We start from the raw sequence: 26532 nt of genomic DNA, 5'->3' as shown, positions 1-26532 counted from the left end.
TGTAGGTAGGCTACTAGATATTAAACTGCTGAGCTGTCTCCATGACTACAAGAGCAAATATCATTAGTTAAAGAAAACAAAAACAAAAAGCTATTTAGTGGATCTTGAAGATTATTTTCCTTTTTTTCATTAAATAGATTTTTTAAAATAAGAATTATGTAGGTTTCAACTAATGAGGGAACAAAGACCAAAAATGACTGGTAGGTTAAACCAGGGGAACAGTGCACAGCAGTTAAATGAAATTTATTTCACATAAAGTTCACATTTATGGACATAAGTTTTACGTAATAAACAAACAATACATTTAGCTGTTTATTGTAAGTTAAACAGAGTAGTTCTACCAAACTGCATAGCTAAAATTATTAGTAGGCTACATGTGGACTACTACCTGTAGGCCTATGTTATTTTATACAATACCAATACCAATACCAAGGTTAATCTGTTCTTAATGAAGAACTTTTCTAAATCAAACAATAAGACCATTTCTTACTGAGAGTATTCATGTTGCTCCCAGCCCCTTCCCTCCCCCCACCCCCGCTCTGGTGTCTAAGACCTGATAACTGTATGACATTAGAAATAGGACAACTGTATTTACAGCAATAGAAACACTGTATTGGATCCCAATATTAAATGTCCCGTTTGCACGTTGACAACATGTGGGGGCTGGCATTAGGTGTGTGTGCTGTCAGCTGCCTGGCAGAGAGACCCCTTCAGCCTACTATTGAAGAGTTTCTGCATTGCTGTCATTCCTGCAGGGGGTAGCTGATAGCAGCGCTGAAAGGTAAGACAGTGGCTCTCTGTGCTTTCTGCAGACCTTCCTGTTACATTTACAGTAGGCTTTGTTAGCTGGGTATAGCCTAACTTTGGTGTTGGTTAAGTCTTTGATGTTATTTATTTTCTTCCATCCGTGGATCGTGTGCTGTCACTGAAGCTCTGGACATTCTTACAAAACTGACAAGGTAAATGAAAAAAGAAAGTCCTTTGTTTGTTAATATCTGTTTTGATCAAAGTGTTTCATATCACATTTGGCTAAAGTCTCTTATACTGTATCATTTGGACTTTTATTCAATACAGTTAAACATGCTGAAGCTTTTTAGCTTACTCATGTGATGGTGTGGCCTTTTAAATATTGTCAGTCATGTGATACACTCACTCTGTCCTTGTACACACTCTCTGTTTACAGATGGCAGGTGTAATCTTCACCAATCTGGAGAGTAAGACGTGGAACGTGGATTGTACCAACGTCCACCCCCTGATGTGTCACCTGTGCCATGAGCAGTACCAGTCCCCGTGTCTGTTGGACTGCTACCACATCTTCTGTGCGCGCTGCTTACGAGGCCGGACCAATGACAGCCGTCTCACCTGCCCCCTCTGTGGGTAAGAGATAGCACTGTGCAGTTGATCAGGACCATTTTAGGCTACATACAGATAGATTCTTGAGAGCAATGGAAAAGTCTTACATTTGAACAGTGTTTTGATATCAGTCTGGATATCACACCTCTGGTACTAAGCCAGATATCCTCAAACAAACTGGCACATAGAGGCCAAAGGTCAAGGGCTGGCTGTTTTGGTGGACTACAGACACGCTCAATTTGAGCTACAATCCCCCACAGCCGAGTTTACATCCTGTTGAAACTGGCTGATGCTGTCTAATGAGCTGGTGAGCTCAAACGTGTTTAAGCACTTTAAATTCCTAGTAAAATATCATTTTGTTCCTCGTAACCCCATGGAGGGTCACACGTTTTGTGTGAGAAGCCAGATTTTTCCCACAAGCCCTGGTTTTGGGCAGCGTCGCTCAAAGGGATCCGTTCCACGTAAGTTGATTATTAGATTGGTTTGGTTAATTCCAGAGATTTGAGGAGAATCCCATTGGTTTCAGACAGCTTCAAGTCACTCTGAGTCACTCCATTACTGGCCTGGTGTAGATAGGGCAGGGCTGAGTGGCTGGGACAGCTGCAGGGTCATCCCTGTTCTCTGATTTAGCCCATGGCTGGAACACCTAGCAGGGCCAGCAAGTTCCACTAAGACCAGTCATAAAGCAAACAAAGCATACTGGCATTTGGCACCAGCGCCGGCAGCTTAGGGCAATCAAAAGCAGTCACATGATATAAATCCATTTCATCCCCTATTAAGGAATGACCCGTGGTACAGTCACCTTCATGTCTGCAGAATTAACTGTACCCCATCAGGGCACAATGAGATGTATAGAAACTGACCTCTACTGCAGGGTGATATGATTTTATTGTGTCAAATATAACTTGACCCAAATATTCGATTTCTCTTGTGTGTGGACAAAGACAAATCAAATGTTGGTGATGAACTTTGACAACCCCACAATATTCTTAACTGTTCATATAATCTTTCTAACATATGGTTTTATATTAAGAACTGCTCAAAGCTCCTGCAATGTATGTATGTATTAATGTGTGAAGCTGTAATGACCCAGATTCTTTTCGCACTTTCAAAACAAACCGCGTACCTTTCACATTTAGAGCTATTAGATGTTGAAGTACTTAGTTTGTGCTTGTCAGCAGCAGAGTTAAAAGTCATACCAATATTTATTTGATTAATTGCTTGAGGCACTGAAAAATGAGGGGGAAAGCAGAAAATCATCCATTTTTTCCATGAAAATAACCCAGTGGGCACAGAGCCATTGAGCTGTGTGTTGTCTGGGCTCAGGCTACAGGGCCCGCTCCCTGACAGCTACTATTTCCATAAGCAGCAGCAGCAGCAGCAGCAGCAGCAGCAACAGCCTGCTAACAGCTGCTCACTCAAACACCATGTAATCTAGGAATTCACTACTCTGCTATTAGTAGAACACAATAGAGTCCTGTTGCTATGAAAACTAGATAAAACCTTCTGTGCACAGGACTGAGACTGTATCTGAATTATGCTAACATCCAATAGTTAATATAGGCTAGATGAAATGAGTGGAATAATGACTTGTTTTCATCAATAAAAACCCTCTATTTAATATCTAATAGGGTTGCAAAGAGGCAGAACATTTCCAGAAACTTTCCATGGGAAGTTCAGTTGGGGAATTTTGGAAATATTCCAAATTGGAAACCTTCCATGGTTTCCAATTTCCAATTAAACAAACTGTATCATATCCAAACATAAATGTAAATATTTTGTTTTGTCATAATTAAATAACATGACATTTCAACAGATTGTGAGTAGAACTTTTAAGTTTTAATTCTTGAACAATCAATTCTTTTACTGAACAAAAAAAACATCACGTGTGCATGTGATTGAGGAATAGATATTCAAGTGTACTTGCATTAAATCTGGTTGTTTTAGTCAAGATTATGCTACAATATATTCTCCCCAACTATATTTAAGTTCCCTGTTAAGGGCCAACATTCAATTTTGTAAATTTGGATTTATTCCCATTTATTCCAGTTTTTTCCCATATATCCCCGTTAATTCCCATGGAAAGTTTCCAACCTTGAAAATTCCCAGAATTTTGCAACCCTAATATCTAATAATCATTTTTTCTTAGTGTCAGATTTTCTAACAGAAATGCATTGCACTTGTTCATAAACTGGATATATTCAGGTTCTTGACTAAGGGGAATATGAGGTTGCCACCTTGGGATATGAAAAATTATAATGGACAGTTATACCGGTATGTCATTATCAAAAATATTCATCAAAATTGGAAAGAATTCTTAGTTGCAGTCCTTTTACTCAGACCGTGCTTGGTATGAAACTGTCCTGTAAATATGTGAATATCCACAATTCAGAAGCATTTATTTAATGTCTGTTCATGGTTAAGTATAAATTATGCCTAATTATGCAGATTAGCATAAGAAAATAGTACTTAAATCTAAATACAAAGCAACCCCAGTGTGCTGGCTGTCAACATCTGCCAAATCAAAGAGCGGGGCTTAACTATCAATTTAGATATCGCTTTATTTAGATGATGTCATGCTTGCAGGTGTATAAAAAGATTAATTGGTCACACAGTGCGAGGTCCACTGAAAGAAAAGAAATCTTTTTAATCAAAGATAACAGCGCCATCTCCTGGGATGCCATAAGAATGCAGTAAACAGCACATGTATCTTTAGCAAGAGCATCATTCCTTGTTATTCAAGTCAGGTGACTTAGCTTTTTGTACTTTTAATTTTTTTTTTCACTGTACTTTTAAATAACTCAGAATTTCTCACACTGATCATGAACATCATGAACATACTGATGGAAACAACCTTTCCGCCTGTGTTTAACTGAAAATGTGTGAGCATGAAAGAAATCATAGAGCAATATAATTACATTGGATTTGTGTCAAGACATGGTCAACTGACAACTCTTTTAGTCCTTTCAGCAGGTGCTGACAGTTCAGTGATCCTCTTGATAACCTTCAGTCTTCATGTCATTCAGACCGAGGTCTTCGTTCTGCTCAAAGGAGCGTGTGTACTTCTCCACGGTCAGCTCCGGATCTGGCTCTGGAGCGTACACGTTCTGCAGATAGCTGTTCCCCGCTGGGTCGTCCAGGACGATGTGGACCTTCATCTCTCCCGCTACGACCTTGTCTATCTTCTCCCCAAACTCGTACAGCTTCTGCACCCGGTCCGAGGCGCCGCTGTCCCCGCAGATGAAGGGGTTCTTGGAGACGATCAGGTCTTTGATGTCTTTGAGCAGTCCCTCCAGGGTGGTGAACTTCCCCCCCAGAGCCGCCATCCCCAGCTCGAACTCCAGCTCGGGGATGAGGACGGAGCACGTCTCAGACTTGAGCAGGTCCCGGGTCATGTCTGAAGCGTCGGTGATGTTCAGGCAGATCTTGGTGCCCAGCTCCTCGGTGGCTCCGCCTGACTTCACCTCGTTGGTCCGGTGGCCACAGCCGTCACAGTTGGTGGCCATGATGATGACCTCCTTGAAGTGAGGGATCTGGACCAGCTTCATGTTGGTGGAGGCGGGCGCGTTGCATTCTGGGCAGTTGGTGTTGAAAACCAAAACCTCGTTCCTCATGGCCTCCAGGTCGTTGGCTGGCGGTTCCTCTTCCACATCATCACCATCATCATCATCAGCCCTGAGTCCCAGCTTCATGTCCTGCTGGGCCGTCCGCTTGAACCGGGACACGGTCAGAGCCTCGTCCTTCTGGGGGGCCAGGGGGTTCTCCACAAAACTGTTCCCAGATGGATCCTCAATCACCAGAGTGAACTCGCTCTCCACATCTTTTAGCTTCTTCAGCTTCTGGGTGAACTCATCTATCTTGTCAGCCACCTCTGGGTGAGCTGCTCGTCTGGCAGGCTGGTCCTGCTCCAACCCTGCAACCGCTCGGTCCAGAAGCCCCTCCACGGTGGACAGTGAGCCCTTCTGGGTGAACGGGGGGATTTCGAAATCCAGCTCAGGGATCCTGGTGGTCGCGCTGTCCGCTTTCACAACCTCCCGGTTCAAGTCCTGTTTTGATGTGACTTTGAGCGAGTAGCAGACGCCTTGCTCCTGTATCCGGCCTGCAGACTGGATCTCGGTGTTGGACCAGCTGCAGTTTTCGCAGCTGAAGGAGCTGACGATGATTTCTTTAAAGAAGGGGATTCTGGTCAGGAGCAGACGGGTCGTACCGTTCTTGTAGCAGTTCATACACAGACTCTCGATCTCAGTGGGCTGCCAGTCGTCGTCGTCAGCGTTGATATCCTTGAAAACGCTGCCGCCTCGCACGGTCTCCTCGGAAATAACAGACATGTTGACGCTCAGATATGTTTCCTCCGATGACAAACTGTTGACACGCGCTCTGCCGCTCGACCAGATGTGTCTCTTGCTGGAACTTTCCAGATGACAAGCCGTCAGAGCCGCCTCCTGCCTACTGCAACCAGACAGCAACACGTTGGAGCTGCTCGTCGTGTTGCTTGTACAGCTTCTTCCGCGTCTTCTTCTTCTACGGCCGTGGCTGAGTCTAGGACCTCTCTGCTGCCCCCTCCGCTCCGTGGCGGTACTGCACCTTTTTTTTTTTTTTTTTTTACTTTTTTTTAGAAGAGTTCATTTGCAGATAACAACGTTTTTTAAAAAAATTCTAGAATCTTCATTTTTTATTTCTTATTTACATAAGGTGATATCAGTCAAACCAAAGTTGAGTGACTTTGAGATGTAACAAAACAGACATATCTCAAAAAAATTTAGTTTTCAAAATGGCACTTATCTGCTTTTGCAAATAAACTCTTATTTAAACATTTTAAACATTTTATTTTACATGTGACATATGGCTTTGAAAATGTGTGATAGACTGTAGAGTAGAATGAGTTAAAATAAGAGTAAATAAATAAGTAAATACATTATAAAAATGAATAGAGTAGACATGAATTAAATTAATTGATTAATAAAATGATTAACTACATAAATAAAAAATAAAAATAAGTAATGAAACATGCATACATCTATACATTATCCTACACATTCATGTATACACATACCTTCAAACATGTATATAATTAGATTAAGGTAAAGAGGTACGGTATATCAATGCATAAAAATAATATATTAAAACAGGATAAGTTAATATAGCGCAGACTAGCAGACAAACATTTACATAATTATGATAGGATACAGGGTTTTTAATTACATTTCAATAGTAATCTGGGGGATTATTCTTTCTTCTCTTATACTGAATTGAAATAACTTTTTCATTGAATTTTCCTATCCTAAATGGCTCTTTTAAAATTATACTCATAATTGTTTTTGTAAGTGAGGCACTTGTCTGTTTAACTTCTGTTTATTTTTTAATAAATTAACTTCGTATGGGAAGGATCTCATTTCTATTTTTACTCTGAAACTTTGTGGAGATGATGGCCCCATGTGCGAACACTTTTTTGAACACCCCTCACTCTCATATTACTTATTGAGTTATGGACTGGACTGGATGTTTTTTGTTTTGTTTTGTTTGTAAAAAAAATCTTGTCATGCAGGGGTGAAATAAATAAATGAAATAAAGGGATGAAAATGGTTAAGACTGAAGCCGAGGAAAATCACTGGTGCAGAAACAAATCTCTTCTCTTTTTTTCACTCCACTTCAGTGTCTTCATCTTGTATTGGATTACTTTTTCTCAACATAAATGTCATTATTTTCTATAAATGTCACTTGAGCATGTCTAAACTTGTGCCCTATGCCACAGATATCCATCCATAGTAAAAGGGAGTAACGCGCTCCCACCAGAAGACAGACTGCTGAAGTTCCTGGTTGATAACAATGCAGACAGTGAGGAGACAGTCCAGTGTGCCAACTGTGACCAGGAAAGTAACAAAAAGGTACTAAATGACTTGGCTGTAGTCACTCAAAGAATGTAAGAAGGCACAGCACAGACATCAGAAATAAATGAACACTTATGTCGTATGAAAGCTTAACCAAGAAAAGTTGTTGACTCTCAAAAAAACTGAGAAAAGTATAGTATTAGTAGAATATAGAGGACATTCTATCTATCTGAAGCTATAAAAGAGAAAAGTCTAATCTTATATGGATAGCATATATTTTATACATATCAAATTTAATCTTTTTTAATTCTATATTGTCCCATGTAGGTTTGAAAAAGCCTCTTCCAATTTTCTCATGTAAATTGCATGTTTCATTTCTTTTTTTCCTGTACAGGACACAGGGATGATGTACTACTGCAACACTTGCAGCCAGCCACTGTGCGGCGCCTGCAGGGAGGTGACTCACAAGGCCAGAATGTTTTCCCACCATGAGATTGTGTCCTTGGCCAAACGGAGCAAAGCCAAACACAGGAAGTGCTGTGAGTGCCACCTGTAATTTATTCCCGATGAATTGCAGGCCAACAAGACTTAATTACACAATGTTGCTCATATGAACTGCAGTCCCTACTGTTACTCATACAAAAGCAACATGCTGGCTAATATATAAAAGTTTGATGAATGGTGGTAAACTTCTGCTGGTGTGGGCGGTCTCTGAGTTTTATCAACTAACCTGCATCTGTGTCTCCACAGCCCTCCACGAGGAGCCCTACATCCTCTTCTCAACAGAGAATAAGTCTATGCTTTGTATCAAGTGCTTCAGAGACATGCAAGTGTGAGTCAATCACCCCCCACACACATACAAGATCTATGACTGTCAGTAGTTAACCCTTCTCTTCTCTTCTCTTCTCTTCTCTTCTCTTCTCTTCTCTTCTCTTCTCTTCTCTTCTCTTCTCTTCTCTTCTCTTCTCTTCTCTTCTCCCATTATCTTGTCTTATGTTCTGTTTGTTTACTACAGAGAGAGTCGGACTCACTGCATTGATATTGAAACGGCTTACGGGCAGGGGTGTGAGATGTTGGACCAGGCCGTGCTGGTGAGCGAGTCCTGTCTGTTCACCTACATATGTATGACTCTGAAGGCAAAAAAGAAAAATAATTGCATTATAAATAATTCAGGCACTCAGCAGTGGCAATGACAATGTGGTACGCAGCACAGGTGCACTTAAAATTAGTTTAGTTTATCACCATGCCATTTGAATGTATCGACATACTGCATAAAATATTTTATCATATTATCATCTTTAGTCCAGCCAGGAAAGGCTGGGCAGCTACAGTTGGTTTGTTTGTTTGTTTATTATATTATTATAGGGTTTTAAAGGGATAGTTCACCCAAAATTCAAATTTCACTCATTAGCTACTCACCCTCATGTCGACTAAGGTCTGGGAGAATTTTCAGAGTCCTCCGTGCCTTCTCGGAGTTGCGGGGGGGTCCGCGCAGCAGTAGTTGACCATATAATGGTTGTGAATGGATACCACTTTTCTTCGTCCAAAAAGACACACCAAAAAACATCCAAATACCTCCATACTGCTCGTCTGTAATGTCCCTCTTGTATTGAAGCCCCAACATGAGAAATTGTTCCGCCGGTCAGTGTAAATCACGTGAGATTTGCACTGACACAGGAAGAGCAGTGAACTGAGACACTGGGAGCTTCCGCTACAAACAAGCTTAAAATATAGACTTATTTAATTTTTCTCTGAATAATTTCTCATGTTGGGGCTTCAATACAAGAGGGACATTACAGACGAGCAGCATGGAGGTATTTGGATGTTTTTTGGTGTGTCTTTTTGGACGAAGAAAAGTCAGCCGAATTTACAACCATTATATGGACAAATACTGCTGCGCGGACCCCCCCGTAACTCCGAGAAGGAACGGAGGACTCTGAAAATCCTCCCAGCCCTTAGTCGACATGAGAGGGTGAGTAGATAATGAGTGGAATTTGAATTTTGGGTGAACTATCCCTTTAAAGCCCCATTATGTAACTTATTTGGCTTTTTATCAGCAAAAATCAAATATGTATTTCATTAATACGTATTTGCCTGAAGTGGAATCACACCTGCATACAAATGAAAGCTTTCTGGTACCTTAGAATGAGTTGTTACAAGTCGTTACAAATACATAAGTGGGCGACGCACCGAACCGAGGCGGCCATGTTGCATCGCCATTTTTTACGTTGAGCGTGACCGTAGGTAACCATAGAAACTCAGCGGAGCTGTGGGCTCGGCCTGTTAAAACTGTCACCACTGTGTAGTGTGAGGAAGGACAGAGGCACTGATGTTGCATTCAGGTGCAGTCAGGCAGACGGCCGTCGGGAAAACCAACCGGATGTCATTTTACTCCACCAGAGAAAGACGGTAAAACGTGGGTCAGGTAAACAATACCACATCACCATGACAACATATTGTCAGGCCTGTATTGTTTTGCCTCGTGCTGGCGGACCACTTGTTTACATAGAAGCTTGTTTATCCTGTTACATGCAGCGTCTGTTGTCTGTCTGACGTCTGCCCCATTTCACCTGAATGCAACATCAAGAATACGTTCAGATATGCAAGCGCACCGCTAGATGGGGGGAATTCCTACATATTATACCTTTAAGATACCCACTAGCTTTTGCATGGCATCCACTATTCTTCCTGGGGTCTAAACAAATTGCATAGTGACAATAAAAGAATACACATTCACACTTGACAACTAGACAACACACACACTGACATGACACAATACTGTATATTGCATGATGCATGCAAGTAAAATAACTGACAAGGTAACTCTGACAGAACAATAAAAACAATTGAAACTGACAAGACAATACAGCTGCGATGGAGTCTATCGATCTTATAAATAAATATGAATATTCAAATATTAATATATAGAATGAGAGCGTCTGATTATGGGTGTGATTTTAGAGTAACTAAATGATTACATGCTCATGAGTGTCTGTGCAAAAATCGCAATCAATGTTGACTGGTATACATGAAGTAGCAATGATGTCACATGTCAGCCAGCATGAGTTAGTCAGTCGAAAATTCGGTTTGCAGTATATCGGGCAACATTACAAAACGACAATCATAACAATAAAAACAACCACAACAGTAATAGCCATCAAGATAAAAATGTGAACCGTAAAGTTGTGTTAAAAAGCATCCGCTGACAAATGAAAGCCACAATGACTCGTCATTGACAGTGAGCATCTCTGTCCCCCTGTAGGTGGTGAAGGAGCTGCAGACTTCCACTCGAGAGGCGATCGTCCTGCTCAGAGCCATGATAGGAGAAGTGTGTCTAAACGTGGAAGAAGAAGAGAGCGCAATCTGCAGTCTGTTCAACAGCTTGCAGGTTATTTAATTATCTCCCTTAAATTCACATCAACTTTATTTAAATGGATGGCATTACAGTACATACCAACAGGCTGATAGTGATGATAGGTGAGCTCAGTTATCCTCAATAAACTCTCATCTTTACTGACCTCTCAGATAATATACTTATTTCAGTACTTGCCACATTCACCCAGTTAGCCACACCACACCCATACACACAGTCATGGATCAACCATCAGGAGCAGTGTGGCTTGCCTTCGATAGCGAACTGCTGACCTTCTGATTAGTGAACAAGCCATCAGGCTGCTCAGGACCATAAACATCTCAGAACAGGAAATAATTCATTAAATACCCTCAGCCCAATAATCAAAATGCATCAGTCTCTAAGAGTTGGGGCACAGAGACAATCTTGAATAAAGTGTATCAAAACTATATATATAGAACTAAAGCATTAAACCATTAAAAGTGCCTTTTACTTGTTTTAGAAAAAATCATGTTTATGCATCATAGTTTTCTGATAATACACTCTAACATACATTTAAGTTAAAGGGATAGTTCACCCAAAATTGAAATTTCACTCATTATCTACTCACCCTCATGTGGACTAAGGGCTGGGAGAAGTTTCAAAATCCTCCGTGGCTTCTCTGAGTTACAGGGGGTCTCGGCGTAGCAGTGCATGTCCATATAACGGTTGCAAATGGATACCAACTGTCTTCGTAACAAAAAGACACACCAAAAAACATCCAAATACCTCCATGCTGCTCGTATGTAATGTCCGTCTTGTATTGAAGCCCCGAAATGCAAAATTGTCCCGAAAAAAATTAAATAAGTCTATATTTCAAGCTTGTTTTGTGGCGGAAGCTTCTCGAAGCTCCTCTTCCCGGTTCGTCAGTGGGAAGAGGACAGACCCTGGTTCGTCCAAATTTGACGGAGCAGGAAGAGGAGCTTCCGCTACAAACAAGCTTGAAATATAGACTTATTTCATTTTTTTCGGGACAATTTCGCATTTCGGGGCTTCAATACAAGACGGACATTACATACGAGCAGCATGGAGGTATTTGGATGTTTTTGGTGTGTCTTTTTGTTACGAAGACAGTTGGTATCCATTTGCAACCGTTATATTGACATGCACTGCTACGCCGAGACCCCCTGTAACTCAGAGAAGCCACGGAGGACTCTGAAACTTCTCCCAGCCCTTAGTCCACATGAGGGTGAGTAGATAATGAGTGAAATTTCAATTTTGGGTGAACTATCCCTTTAATACTGAGACGATGGATGTCAGTCCGTAAACTACACCCACAAATTAAATATCTAAATTCTCTCTATTTCCATCTAATTGAATTCTGAACTCTTATTGTAGTTTTGCAGTTATAACTGTAAATACATTAAAAGTCTCCCATCCCCTTCTCTGTCTTCTGCAGATTTAATATGCCTGATGTGAAGATTTCAACTTCACAAAAATCTAACTGGAGTCAATGCATTTCTTGTGTAAATAAATGAGTGGTTTGGAGACGGTGTAGACTTTGCACCAACATGCAATGCTTCTCATGTTTTCCTGACCAACACAGTTGAGCTGCTCTATTTGACAGCATTATCACTGCCTGGCCACTGGATGTCTCTGTTAACCTAATTGTGAAGAGAAGAGTGTATTTTCCTTTGCATAATGAATCGTCAAAGAGAGGAGACAGCACAATGTGGAATTTACACCTAGTTTCCCCACAATCTTGAAAAATCATTGGTATTAAGAGCTCAAGGCCATTTTCACAGCAGTGTAAGGAATAAAAGAGTCTGTTTTCTCTCTTCTCACCTGACAGGAAAAACTAGCAGAGAGGAAGAAGATTCTTCTGAGAGCAGCTCAGAGGTAAAATGAAATATATAAAGAATGCTTTATAGTTCTAATATGGAAATGTTCTTTCATCGCCACAAAGCTGAATGTCTCAATATTTACTAAACTGCATACTATTATCCTGCTCTCACCGGGTCACTTCATACGTTTTCCTTTGTATCAAGCTGCATTGTACTCAGGGTGATGAATAGCAGCACCCTGCGCGCTCTCAACTAATCTCGCTCTTCACCAAGCACGTTTCCTTGGGTGATTTTCATTTCAACAAAGCATTGTGCTGGGTTTCAAATACTTCAGTACAACTACAGTCTTCAAGCTGCAGCAGTTTGTGCCTGGATCAATGAAAATAAAGTATTGGTAACTATACAGTATATCAATTACAGATTTTCTCAAGTCTATAGTGTAAACACCAGAACTGCTGCAGAAAAATGTAGAAACAGTAGATTTAACAATTAACTGTACTAACACATGTACAACTTGTATCTCTATGTTTTTAATGTTGTAGCTGTTTACTTGTGCAGTCACAAGATTGTTGTGATAAACAATGGAGAAACTGCCCTGCAATAACAGGCCAGCGAGAGCCTCCCAAACCATTAAATTAGCATTAACCCACCAGTAAAGTAATTAAAAAATGTACAGCATCCCTTTAGGAATCATTAAAATTTGATTTAATGTCATCCAAGGTTTGCAACTAATTAGTCTCGAAACCAAATTATTGCACATCAGTTAAATTTCATGGAAGATTAATGAGTAATCACTAAAAGATTTTTGGATTTGAAGATAAACAGATATTAAAACTGTGTTTTATCTCGGTTTCTACTCTCCATGAATCTGCCACTTCTGAACAACTAGAATCTCGTATGTAAAAAAAGAATCACTTTTGTTTTTCAGCGTGCGCCCCGTGTATACGTGTCCATGATTGAATGAGAACAATTTTGTGCATGTGAGTGAGTGTATCTGGTTGCACTCTGCGGTGATCTTTAATGAGATTTTTTGTGCCCAGTGTCCTCCATCTCTCTCTCCCTCTCTCTCCATTGCCTGGAAGCCCTCCAGTGGCTGGGTTCCCGGAAGGGTTTTAAAGGCTATTTATGTCGGGCTTTGTGTGTGCGGCCCTGTGTCTACTCCTATGTGTTTGTTACAGGAGAAGACAGATAGATTAGCTTCTGGAAATATGGAGCGTGCTGTTTGTGGTTGCACCTCCTGAGCTGTGGATCCTCCGTGTATTTCGGCAGGCATGGATGTCAGAGTGTAGGATTACATGTTCATGTGTTTGTTTGTTTGTGTGTCTGCAGTCAACACGAAGAGAAGGAGAGAGCACTAAAGGAGCAACTCTCGCACCTTACTGCCCTATTACCAACCGTACAGGTAGAGTCGAAATAATGACCTTGGCTTAGAGATAATAATCAGACACAACCACAACGCTGCAAACATGTTGCTGCTCACAGACAATCACAATATCCTGGAAGAAATACTCAGATATTACATTTAAGTAAAGATACAGATGCAAATCTGGTTGTTGAGCTGATGAATTGGGAGGAGAAGAAATCAGCCTAAATCAGCTTAAGTCATGCAATTTTTATTCTTTAGTCTTTAAATTCTAGTTAAATATTAAATAGCCTTACATTTTGGGGCCTTAAATAGTTATGTAAATGAAACTATTTAAGCAGTAAAAAGGGTAAATCACTGCTGGAAGTGTGAGCTACTCCGACATCTGAAACATCTCGAGGGGCCCGAGCTCGACGCTGCATTGTGTTTTATAAGCGTATTATATGTTTAATGTTGCATGAAATGGTGCTCAAGTAAAGTGCAAGTATCTCCAAACTGTAATTCAATGAACTTATCTAGTTACTTTCCACCACTGCCCACTGAAGGTGATGACCATACAAAAAACGAGCTGAGCAGTGTCCTCTGTTTCACTCCTTCACCTTCTCGTTTTCCAATCCATCTTGTTTGAACATTAACCTTTAATCTGTGATGTTTTTAGGTTCACCTCGTCACCTGTTCGGCCTTTCTAAGCTCAGCCAACAAGTTTGAGTTTTTGGACATGGGCTACGTGAGTACAGCAGCTAGAAGAGGAACATAAACAAATCATTATTATGATGATTATTATGATTATGATTGTGATTGTGATATCATTATTATTACAGAGTCTCTGCAGTATGAGACATAAATCGTGTGAAATAAGAGTAGAATAAACATAAAAAATGAGAAAGAATATTGTGAACAAAAATAAATTCAGTTTTCATATAATTGGTATAATTGACTGTACAATACTAATGACACTTTTAAAAGCTATCCCAAATCACAAAAATCTCTGAGTTTGTTCTAAAGACGTTTTGCTGTCCAGAGAGAAAGTTACACTATTAACTGGGCTGAACTGGTGTTTAAATGGGGGCTGTCCATAATGTCTCAGCAAGGTGATATCGGGTCACTGAGTCACACCCGGGTGTTCTTGCTTACACAGCAACTAATGGAGCGGCTGAAGAGGATTGTCAAGCTCCCTCATCGACTGAGACCAGTGCAGAGCAGCAAAGTGAGTGGGAACAATGTTGATTCAGGGCTGGAAAAGGTTACACAGAGAATGTAATCTACTGCAGTGCAGTTGTTTCACTGGTTCCTGTGAGTCTTAAAAGCCCAGACACAGTTTATGTTTATTCATTTATTAATCTGTCAGAAACAGTAAAAACATAGAATATTTAATATTGTATATGAAAAGAAACAACACATGGAAAATCATTTGGAAGCGTACTGCATAAATTAAGACATACACATGTCACAGGACAAGATCTTCACTATTGTGAAAACATCACACATTTCCACAGAACTATTGACGTATAAGCAGAATATAACCATGGTGCTTTTTCTTGTATATTGTATTTACAATTTACTGTATATGTTAGCATGCCACATGTGAGAATGGGTATAAAGCCCACACTGTCTTCTTTAACAGTTTACTTTCTCTTAAGCCTGTGAATATTCTCATTTGTCCAGGTCATCGTTATCCCCAAAGAAATTTAAGTCAAACGCAACTGGACAAATAACCAAGTCCAGTTGCGTTTGATTTAAATTTCTTTGGGGATTTACTTTCTCTTATTTCCATTGTTGTTGATAGAAACCATAAAGAAAGTTATCTCTGATAAAAGTGCATATTTTTAAACTCTTAATGATTTGATTGTTGTCTGTCTTCCTTTAGATCAATACAGATTACAGAAGTGAGTTTGCCCGCTGTCTAGAGCCCTTACTGCTGCTGGGACAGCGCTGTCCTCCCTCTGTCGCCGGTTCTACGAGTGCGGCAACAAGGTAAAAAACCATATAACTGCTGCCAAATATTACGAATGTACTGACTAATTGGTCCCTTCCTCTGAGGTTGTGTTTTACAATGTGCTTTCACCCGCCTAAATATCACCATGGCATCATTTGGATTTTTCCAAGAAAGCAAAAAAAAAAAAAAAAAGTCTGGCCCGAACATTTCGCGCTTGTGCAGCATCCAAACTCTCAAAATCCCCAAATGGTTTGCAAGTACAGATGGTAGACAGCCATGACTGCAGCGAGAGGAAAGGAGGCGCCACGCTGACTCCCACTATGGCAGTTATCCTGTCAGTCTGTAAGCTCTGTACACTGGTATGTTTTACGTAAGTCACCTTGTCGCAGGGTGTGTGGGGGTGGGGGGTGGGGGGGTGGGGGCGAGAAGGAGACAGTGGATCCTGTTTTAGAAAAGCTCCGGCCCTGCCGTGGTCAGGACAGGAACAACAGCAGATAACACTCAGGAGATGGTGCATGTATGTGGTCACTGCTCTTGGATAGAGATGATCACAGACTGACGTCTTGTTATCTAGGAAAAACCCTTGGTAACACTTTACAATAAGGGTCCCTTAATTAACATTAGTAGTAGTAGTACATTAATAAGCATTAATTAACTGTTTACAGATATATTAACAATCATTATTATGTATTACTTAGGATTAGGAAACACATTCATTAATGTAGCCTATTAGTAAGCAGTTAATTAATGTTTACTACTCAAAGTTAGTTAATAAATTATTAAGTAATAATAACAGTTAAATAATGTAATTAGCTATCATTATGTATGCATTACTCAGCATTAATGTACTAACTAACGTTAATTAAGGGACCCTTATTGTAGTGTTACAAAACCCTTCAACAGCGCCATACAGAATTTTATATTGTTGTTAAATCAACGGTTAATACTTTGTTTAAACACCTATGTTTTTTTTGTTTTTTTTTGTTGTATTTTTAGTTGGATACTTTCCTGTCACTTTCTGTCGCTTTTTTAGTCCTTTTGGTTTGTTTTCTGTTTTTCTGTCCTCCCGTATGTTTGTGATGTTGATGGGTTGTATGTTACTGCCACCTGATTATTTGTTATTTTTTCTTAAAATGAAAAAAAAAGAATGAAAAGAAAAAAGAAAAAATTAATGAGAAAGAAAAAAAAACACCTTTGTTAATCTTTATTTAATCACCCATCAGACAAAATGGTTTTCATCTTCTTTTCTTTTCTTCACTTCACGCCCCTCCACACACACACCCTGCCCTCACCAAATTCTTCTTTTTTTTCCACATCAGTGTCTCCCAACTGTTCGCAGGTCCTCAAGCCCACCCACTAATGCCAGCATACTGACTCTAACTCTCCTCTCCAACTTGTTCTGCGTCCTGCCAGTACAAGATGCAAAGTGGGCAGGGATTGGCGGCCTGGCTGGCTGGCAGCACTATTTTTATCGTAATTTCACAGAACTCTCCAGGATTCATCTGGAAGTTGGCACACGGGAGCGGTCGGACCGCTTTGTTCCAGGGCGCTGATGTCACCGCTTTAGCACGGGCAAAGTCTTTAATTGGCGTCAGACAGAGGCTGGATGTGCAGAGGATGGCATGTGTATGGCAGAGAGAGGGGGATACATGTTTTAGACAGGTCCTCTGTTGCATCAACACTAAGCAAGAAGGCAGGAGTAAGAGCATACCACACTCCAGGTAAATTCATATTATATCATTTTGAAGTCGTTGGCAGTCAAGTGTCTTGTGCGCAGCGTGTGGTGTCATGAGTATGTGACTTGCAGTGTGCAGTTGCATGTCTTCAAATATTAATGGTGAATGTTGAGCTGTTAGTGTGGGATCAGAAGCAGAGTCAGCGTGTGGCTCTCTGCTCTTTTTTGGCAAATATCTGTTTATGCTGGTGGCACAGTCAGATGAAAAAATGACAGTGGTTGCATGAGGTTGCTTGATGCCACAATCTGAGTCTACTCCACACTTCAGTCGACAGACGCGGCAGAAAACAGGCTTCTCCTCAGCGTATGGTGGCTCTGAATGCCTCCCACATGGTGCAGCCTGTTACTCAGAGCAACTGAGTGAGTTGTTGTGTCTGATATCTTCCTGTCTGAGAGCCCCCTCCCCACATACAGTATCACCCATTAATGCGGGATGCAAACTGTGCAGGGACCAGATGACTGACCCTATTTTTATCATTATCTCACATAGTACTTACTGTAGTAGAAGTTGTGCAGAAGTCACACAGGCCTGCTCTTTCCTGCGGCTGATGATGCTGCTTTAGGGGAGACACTACAGGTGAATAGGGTAAACATTTTAAATAACAGATATCACCATGAAACTTACATTAAGACAAATATTTTTTGTATTACAAGTTTTGTCAAATATGTAAATGAGGCAATATCTTATTAAATATGTGCTCATTTGCATACATTTCCAGAACCAAAATCTGAACAATGGATAAAGCCACTTTCAAAATTCTTGTTTTATTTTGTTGACATATTAGAGTCAGAAGTTTTTACAGAGGGGATTTTGGATATCTCTTTTTATCACTCTGTAAATGAGAAAATACTGTCAGAAGCCCTAAAGAATCTAATTTTGCCATGTTTTTAGGAATAAAATGTTGTATAAATCAGGCTTTGAAGGATATATCAACAATCCCCTCTGTAAAAACCTTCAGAATATAGACAGGAATAAAACTGGAAGGTTTGGTGTCTCTAAGTGCTGCTGAAGTGGAGATTTCAGGCTCAGAGTCTGAGGAAAAACTCATTTTGAGAAAACAGCCTTTAAAGACTTGTACTGTAAAATTCCATAGATTGTTAATGTAAACCATACGTTTACGATTGGTTGCGGAAACAGAGGAAATGACAGTTTTTGGAGCCTACATAATTGTTCAGGAGAGAGAGAACTTTACAATGATACCTGACATGATATGGGTCAGACAGGCTCAGCACAGTATGTCACAGTAGCTGTTAACTTTTGGTGAATTTAGGAGAAATCTACTGACAAAAGAGACAAAATGAAGTAAAATAACCACCTTAAAGCAGAGAAGTAAGCGGAATTTTTTGTGTTAATATAAGTCTTAAATAGTTATATCTTCCGACGGCAATCACTTATAGAGTGTTTGGTCTGAAACACGGGTCTGTCTGTCACTCTGCTCTGCTGTAAGCCGAGGAGAAAACTTTTCTTGTATCCTACAACCTTTATCCAATGAGGAGAGAGAACGGCATAAAGGGCTGTGTGTGTGCAGCCAAGGGATGCGCGTGAATGTGGTGACGTAGGGACGAGGACCAATAGATCCATGACGAGGGCGGGGGTTGCTAAATCCATCGGCTGACAAGAAGTTATGGTGCGTTCAAGGCAACTCGTAACTCGTGTTTTTCCGACCTGTGAAGTCGTACCAGTTCGATCTGGTACGACTTCACGGGTCGGAAGTCACGAGTGGCCGTTATATTGACTTTCACAGGCGAGTTACGGGTTGCCTGGAACGCTACAAAGTCGTAAGTCGTAAGTCGTGACTTGAAGCCGTAACTTACGGTTTCAAAAGCCTGCCTGGAACGCAGCATTAGCCAAAACGACCGGATCGCTTACTTCTGCTTTAATGTGGATGTTCTACCATTTCTTTTGACTTTTCTGAAAGAATACATGTTAAGGAAGAAAAATAACCCAAAATCTCAAAATTGATCAGTGCATGAAAAAACAGTGTTTTGGCCTGTAGTGTCTCGCCTTTAGTAAAGTCTGTGACAGGTTGTGCAGGGACGCTCAACAACAACAGGACAACATTTACAGGGGCAACATGAGAGAGATGCATTCACACCTCAGGGCAGAGATGGATCTAAGTTCTAGTTAAACTTACATAAACCTACTTGGCGCTGTGCCACTTTCATACTTTCATCTTGAGGGTGATGATGAGGCCAGAAGAACATTCTGACTGACAGAACAAACTCCCTTCTGAAAGTGTGTTACTTATTTACAAATTTCCAGGACTGACTGTTGTTGTGTGGTTTTAAACATCAGACTTCACTCTGCTGAGTTATGATGAAGCTATTTAGAATGAAAAAGAAATTTAAAGGGACATTGTGTAACTTCTCCTGTTATCGACCGTATTCACGAAAATTCTATATTTGGTTCAAAAGTCTGTTTTTCATTAACCAGTAATCCCCCCCATCAACAAAGTGAAGTGTTTCTTTCAGCTCTGAATGAGCCGTTCATATCATTCATATCTCCATGGAGCGGGTAAGCTCGGTGCTGCTGCCATGTGGTGTCTCCATGTTTTTATGTTCAGTGGCAGCGTGACGGTAGGAAACCACGGAAACTCAGCGGAGACACCGGAGCTGTCGGCTCGGGTCGAGGTGGCGTCTGTGAAAAGTCACCGCGGTAACGCAGTGAGGAGGAATGGAGCGTTACACTGATGCTGCATTCACCTGCAGTCGGGCAGACGGCCGTCGCTAACAAACCAGATGTCATTTTAGTCACAGAAGTCCAGAGAAAGACGGTAAAACGTGGGTCAGGTTAACAATACCACATCGCCATGACAACATATTGTCACGTGTATTGTTTTGCCTCGTGCTGACGGACCACTTGTTTACATAGAGGCTTGTTTATGCCGTTACGTGCAGCGGCTGTCGTCCGTCTGCCGTCTGCCCAATTTCACCTGAATGCAGCATGAAAAATATGATTGAGTTGCTTGAGATATACAACCACAACACTAGATGGGAGAAATTCCTACACAATGTACCTTTCAAAAATAATCATCATGCCACTAAGGCAATAAATAAACACCTTATTCACCTTATAAGAGAGAGAAGGACATCACCATCAAGCTGTGTGTGAAAGAAGCAGGTTAGCCCCAGCAGTAGTCATAGCTGTACTGAGAAGCTCTCAGATATTTTGTTGACTGAGGAAATCTCATTCAAAAAAATGCTTTGATGGGCTGATACAAAAATAAATGTGTTCAGATGTGATATAGAGAGAAGATAGAAAGTTGTACATGGAGTGTATGAAGTTAAAAGTAAAACCTGTCATTTAAAAATAGAAATCCAGCTATGTGTTTTTCATATTTCAGATAATTCTGAAGAATTAGAAGCCAGTTACTGGGGAAAATATATTGAATATTGCACTCTATATGTTTTGAAGAGTGCCTGGAGAGGAGCTGCCCAGGAGCATGTTTATATAAAATCTATACAGCCTGAACTCAACTGAGCGTAGTGGTTGATGCCAGCAATGGTGTTATTGACCAATACGGTCAATAAAAGGGTTCAATTTAGTTAATATGAAGCTTTAACCCTCCTGTGGTTTCAGAGGCAGAGCTTGGCCACAGGTAATGTAATTCTGATGGGAAAAACTGTCAGTAATTGTTGAAGCACAGTTATTAATGTGAGAAAGAAACAATTATGTTTTTTCCCCTTCTCCCCTCCCCTCAGGCTCCAGTCCCCTCTCTCCATGTCCTGCCGCTCCCCATCTCTCAGCGAGATGCCCCAGGGCTCCATGTTGGGGCGAAGGCCGACTTCTCACCGCAACATCTGCACCAAGGTGCTCCTGGCTGAGGGCAGGGAGACGCCCTTCACCGAGCACTGTCGCAACTACGAGAACACCTACAGGGTGAGTGCTGTGTGTGACCACAGTTACAGCGGCTGCACACTTACATTTCTGGCAGTTACACTCTTGCTTTTATCCAGAATGAGACTTCAAGTTGTCCTCCTGGGTCAAGGATGGAAGGAAGGACGAAGGGAAGGAAGGATGGAAGGAAGGACAAAGGGAAAGATGGAAGGAAATAAGGAAGGGAAAAAGGAAGGTAAGATAGAAGGAGGGAGGGAACAGATTGGGTTAATTGGGTCAAAAAGGAAGGAAGAAGTAAGGACGAAGGGAAGGAAGGAAGGGAGGGAAACAGGAAGGAAAGAAAGATGGAGGGAGGGAACAGATTCATTCAAGGAAGGAAGAAGGGAAAGAAGGGAGGGAACAGATCAGGTCAATTGGATCGTAAGAGGAAGAAAGTAAGGACAAAGGGAAGGAAGGAAGGAAGGAAGGAAGGAAGGAAGGAAGGAAGGAAGGAAGGAAGGAAGGAAGGAAGGAAGGGGAAAAGGAAGGATAGAAAGATGGAGGGAGGGAGCAGATTTGTTCAAGGAAGGAAGAAGGGAAAGAAGGAGGGGAAAATGAAGGAAAGAAAGATGGAGGGAGGGAACAGATCAGGTCAATTGGATCAAAAGAGGAAGGAAGTAAGGACGAAGGGGAGAAAGGAAGGAAGGGAATAAGGATTGTGGAAAGAAGGATGAAGGAAGGGAACAGATTGGGTCAATTTGACCCATAAGGACAACAGGAGGGTTAAAGGGATAGTCAACATTTTGGCAAATTGGCCCATTGCCATAATCCCTATAGTCATAGCAGTAGGTTCATTACGTTTAATTGTCAGTGCAAGCTGTTTTTAGAACGGCGGAGCAGAGCCGCGAGCTGCTCAGAGCTACGGAGGCTCATGGGATTTCTTGGTTTCCCTCATCAAACTCATCAAATACACAATCCAACAACTCCACAACGCTCTGGTGGACAAATTGTGACCTGCACATTCACCACGCTATGAGATAATAACACAACATTACCAGACAGAGTTGGTAAATTCATGCAAAACCGCTGATGCACGTTCTCGTTGGCAGCAGTTTTTCGGCAAGCAGTCTCTGCATTTACCTCTAAAAATAGCTTGCACCAACAAATAAAGGTAACAAACCTACTCCTAAAACTATAGGGATTTTGGCAATGGGCTAATTTGCCAAAATGTTGAACTATCCCTTTAATGAATCACACATTTGCAAGGAATAAATCGTAGTATGTTAATTTCCCTGTTACCATAGAACCAGAACAAACCATTGAATGAAGAGGTCTGACATGTAGAGTCAGGAGAAGAGAGGGGCTATCACTGATAGGCTGGAAGTACTTGATAGAATATTTAAAATATGAGTTTTATGTCTGTTTTTCATTCATAAATCTCCTGTGTTTGGAGGCACGAATGTTAAAAGTGCTGTAGCAACTTTTGTTTCTGGAATCCACAATAGTAGATAAGGAACCACCTTTGATCCTCAAAGTGAAGCAGCATGACTTCCTCCAGTAACTCTTCTCCGACCTGTCTAGTGGGTTACAAGATGTTCACGCTTGGATGCTCTTCACCCAGCATCTGTGCACCCATCAAAACTCTGCTGTTCTAAAGACACTGAAACGCCTCTTTAGTGTCATATCTCATAAACTGTAGATCTGTGTGTGTGTGTGTGTGCTCGTAGACTCTTCAGACAGAGATTCAGAATCTGAAGGACCAGGTCCAGGAGCTGCACCGGGACCTGACCAAGCATCACTCCATCATCAACACGGACAAAATGGGCGAGATCCTGGACAGATCACTGAACATTGACAGCCAGATAGCCTCCCAGTACTCCACTGTGGAAACTATGAGAGTCATGTTTGAAGAGGTGTGTCCTGTGGTGGTGGTGCCTTGGTTCCCTCTGGTTTAGGTTTAGGTTTAGGTTTATTTATTTAGCACACATTTATATTCAATGGTGCAAGGAGGGAACAAAGCCGATTGGCTTGTACATAAGTTCCACGTCGTCACTAATTACAACAAAACAAATTTCTATGGCTAACAAATAAACATAGAGAAAAAAAGGAGATAAAGTGCATACATAATCAACTTTATATGAGCAAAATGAGCAAAAATGAGGAGATAGAGAACAAAGTGATCAGTAACAAATAGAGACAATGGAAATAAGGTACAAAAAATAGATTGAAATCATAAAATAAGACAGAGTAAGGATGTGGGATATAGAGAGAGCGGGAAATTCAAGAAAAGCTCAGATGTATTTTTAACTGCTTTTTAAAAAGTGAATAGGAAGATATGGATCTTAGCGAAGGAGGAAGTCCATTCCAAAACATAGGACTGACTACAAAGTTTCTACACTCAGTGCATCTCGCTGCATACTAACAAGCCAGTTCTCACACGTAGGCTGCTAAGAATGCAGAGCCAAAATCAGAGTAACAAATGTTACGGTGTCCTGTGAGTCTGATGTTTGATTTCATGCGAATGAACTTATGTGCTTGGCTTCTTCACAGATCTGGGAGGAGATGTTCCAGAGGGTTACTAACGAGCAGGAGATCTACGAAGGTTCGTCTTCATCGGCCACAACAAGCATTCACATGAGTCCGTCATGTTGTTGACTCATCTAATTTGGTTTAATTTCCTGTGTTCACTGACTCCAGCCCAGCTTCATGACCTGATGCAGCTGAAGCAGGAGAACGTCTACCTGACCACCATCGCCAGACAGATCAGCCCCTACATCATGTCCATCGCCAAGGTCAAGGAGAGGCTGGAGCCCAGGTGTTGTATTTACTTTGTGCATCTGCTGCAGCACCACTTCACTAATGATACTAGTTTTACTTTAAAATCCTAATATTGGTTGCCTGTTAGGTTTTATCTTGGTTTTAAAAAAGATTTATTAGTATGTAAGGCACTTAAAGGTGTACAGAAATGGCCGTTTGTCCTGTTTGTCGCGCCGAGTTGTCACAAGCTGCAACACGAGTTTACCCGAGTAAGGAAAACGAATTTGATTGGTCGTTATCAAGCTGGCGGGATATTCAAAGCTTGGGGCGAGCCCGAGCTCGGTGTGTGTGTGTGTGTGTGTGTGTGTGTGTGTGTGTGTGTGTGTGTGTGTGTGTCTCAGACGTTTGATTGACGGATGACGGATCCAATATCAGTGGCTGGTGAATCGTGTACAGGCTGACGTATAATCCGTGCACCTGCATTATCCAATGCAAAAGAAAAATACCACACTTTCATCCTGGATTTACACAAAAATAGAATTTTGCACAAAGTGTGGTCTACATCGTCTGAAAGATGAGTTATTACACTAATTTTATGACCCAGAGTGGGCTCAAATTCAATTTTCTTTTCTGTACACCTTTAATGGCCTTGCATCAGTCTACGTTTCAGAAAAGCTTCCAGTCTATGAACGACGACAGCCCCTCAGATTCTCCAGCTCTTTGGTTTTAGCTCCACAGAATGAAAATACAAGTTGATGTTGTTCTCAGCCCTTTATGCCCCAAAACACTGGAACAACCTGCCAGAGGATCTGAGACAAGCTGGAGATATCCATATGTTTGGATGTAAACTTGGATAGTTAAATGATTTTCTCTATCGCTATCTTTTTGTTTCTTCTACTCATATCTTTTTTTTAAATCAAGTTTTCATATTCTCTCATTTTGTCTTTTATTATTTATTATTATTGCAGTTCTGCTGGTGTGCATTAGTCTGCATTAGACAGTGCATGTTGACTGGTGTGAAAGGTGCTATATATAAATATGTATAAAGGGGTCTGACTGAATTGAGAGGAAACGGAGGCTCCTCTCGATATGAAGTGCCACTTCATGAAGCATGTGCGTATATGTGTGTGTAGTCTCTTATTGGATATTCTTTGAACATGTAGTTGTTACCAAACAAAATGAACTCTGTTGTTGTACTGGCGTTTTGGCATTTTGAGAACACTAGTCCCACACATTGTTCTGCTGCAGTTCATACTCCTCCTGCAGCAGATTCATTTTACACTGTCGCTGAAAAGTAATCCTTTTTTAACTATGAAATTATATAAAGGTGATGATCTTCTTTAGGCTTTTAGATTTTTACAATACCACAAATACACACTAACACCAGCCTTGTCTTTTAATAGCATTTACAAGGGAAAATGATCACCCTTCATATTTATATAACATCTTCTAGGTTCCAGGAGCCTAAAGAGCACCATGATGACCGCACAGAAACAATGCTGAAAATCTACGAGGACAACTCAGCATCAAAGGAAAAACATGACAGGTATTGACAAATGCTATGTACAACTGTATTTTCTTTCTATATGTAAAGCTTTGTTGTGCATTTTAAAAAAAATTGCGATATCTTTGCTGCGTTACCATCAGCTACAGAGACAGGTAGGTTTAATCAATCAATCAATCAATCAATCAGGCTTTATTTGTATAGCACTTTTCATGCCCACGGCAGCTCAAAGTGCTTCACATGATAAAAACATGGAACATAGGGAACACATATAGGGAGACACACATACATTCACATACACATACGCATTCACACAATCATTTTAGAACATTGGATTTTAGAGACATCGGGGAAACGCTATCTTACACTCAATCATTTGCAATGGGGAAAACACTAGATAAAATGAAGTAAAATAGACAGGTGTAGTAGGATAAAATAGAATAAAAATTGATGAATTAAAATAGAATAAAAAAGATGATAATAAATAAAAAATAAAATAAATTAAATTGAATGTTTTATAACGATAAAAACAATAAGAATCAGTTAAAAGCAAGGCTAAAAAGGTAGGTCTTCAGTTTGCTTTTAAAAATGTCCAGATTCTCTGGAGAGCCACCGCAGAGCAGGAATGTTTGTTTTTGGAGCATTACCAGTGTGTACAGTGGTTTATTTTACATTTTATTGTTGCCTCTATCGTGATTGATGACTTGCACTTTTTTAGGGAAATGTCTCTGGTCTCAAAAGATTTCCTCTGGTTGCAGGATGATAAAATGGTGATTTGTTTAGGCATTTAATTTGCACAGCTAAGGAGAAGGAAACAAATCATTGAAAGCCTTGTTTCACATCTGCAATGATAAATATGGAACGTTATAAATCCACCTGGGCTGGAAATGAACATGTGTTTCTTTGACAGTGACAGTCAGGCCTGTGTGACTGACCAAGACAGAGACAAGAACAACCGCCCACTCATCCTCGAATCGGGGGAAAGCTCTGTCAAGACCAGCCGTCCAGTCAGGCACAGGGGTCCCAGCACCGAGACGTCCAGCCACAATGAGATGCCTTCATAA

At 40.9% G+C, this 26532-nt stretch overlaps 2 protein-coding genes across 2 annotated transcripts; one reads left to right on the top strand and one right to left on the bottom strand.

Annotated features, from left to right (window-relative positions):
* Positions 1-934: 934 nt before the first annotated feature.
* Positions 935-26532, top strand: rnf207a (ring finger protein 207a; the record flags this gene model as incomplete). The annotated part of the gene is made up of 18 exons (XM_083972305.1): positions 935-959; positions 1184-1377; positions 7106-7238; positions 7576-7720; positions 7932-8013; positions 8197-8272; positions 10444-10569; positions 12365-12411; positions 13686-13758; positions 14378-14446; positions 14858-14926; positions 15587-15693; positions 21093-21270; positions 22935-23120; positions 23758-23809; positions 23905-24022; positions 25418-25510; positions 26379-26532. The coding sequence occupies exons 2-18, from the start codon at positions 1184-1186 to the stop codon at positions 26530-26532; spliced, it is 1902 nt and encodes a 633-aa protein (XP_083828431.1). The 5' UTR covers positions 935-959.
* Positions 3987-5849, bottom strand: zpr1 (ZPR1 zinc finger). Its single transcript, XM_083972310.1, has one exon. The coding sequence runs from the start codon at positions 5679-5681 to the stop codon at positions 4338-4340; it is 1344 nt and encodes a 447-aa protein (XP_083828436.1). The 5' UTR covers positions 5682-5849; the 3' UTR covers positions 3987-4337.

This window comes from Trachurus trachurus (genome assembly GCF_905171665.1).
Source record: "Trachurus trachurus genome assembly, chromosome: 5".
Classification (NCBI taxonomy): domain Eukaryota; kingdom Metazoa; phylum Chordata; class Actinopteri; order Carangiformes; family Carangidae; genus Trachurus; species Trachurus trachurus.
Note: the sequence above shows the minus strand (reverse complement) of the source record. Positions and strands in the feature narration are given on the sequence as shown.

Bases quoted from the DNA above. Each gene is read 5' to 3' on its own strand.
- zpr1 (XM_083972310.1), bottom strand. From the start codon at position 5,681: ATGTCTGTTATTTCCGAGGAGACCGTGCGAGGCGGCAGCGTTTTCAAG.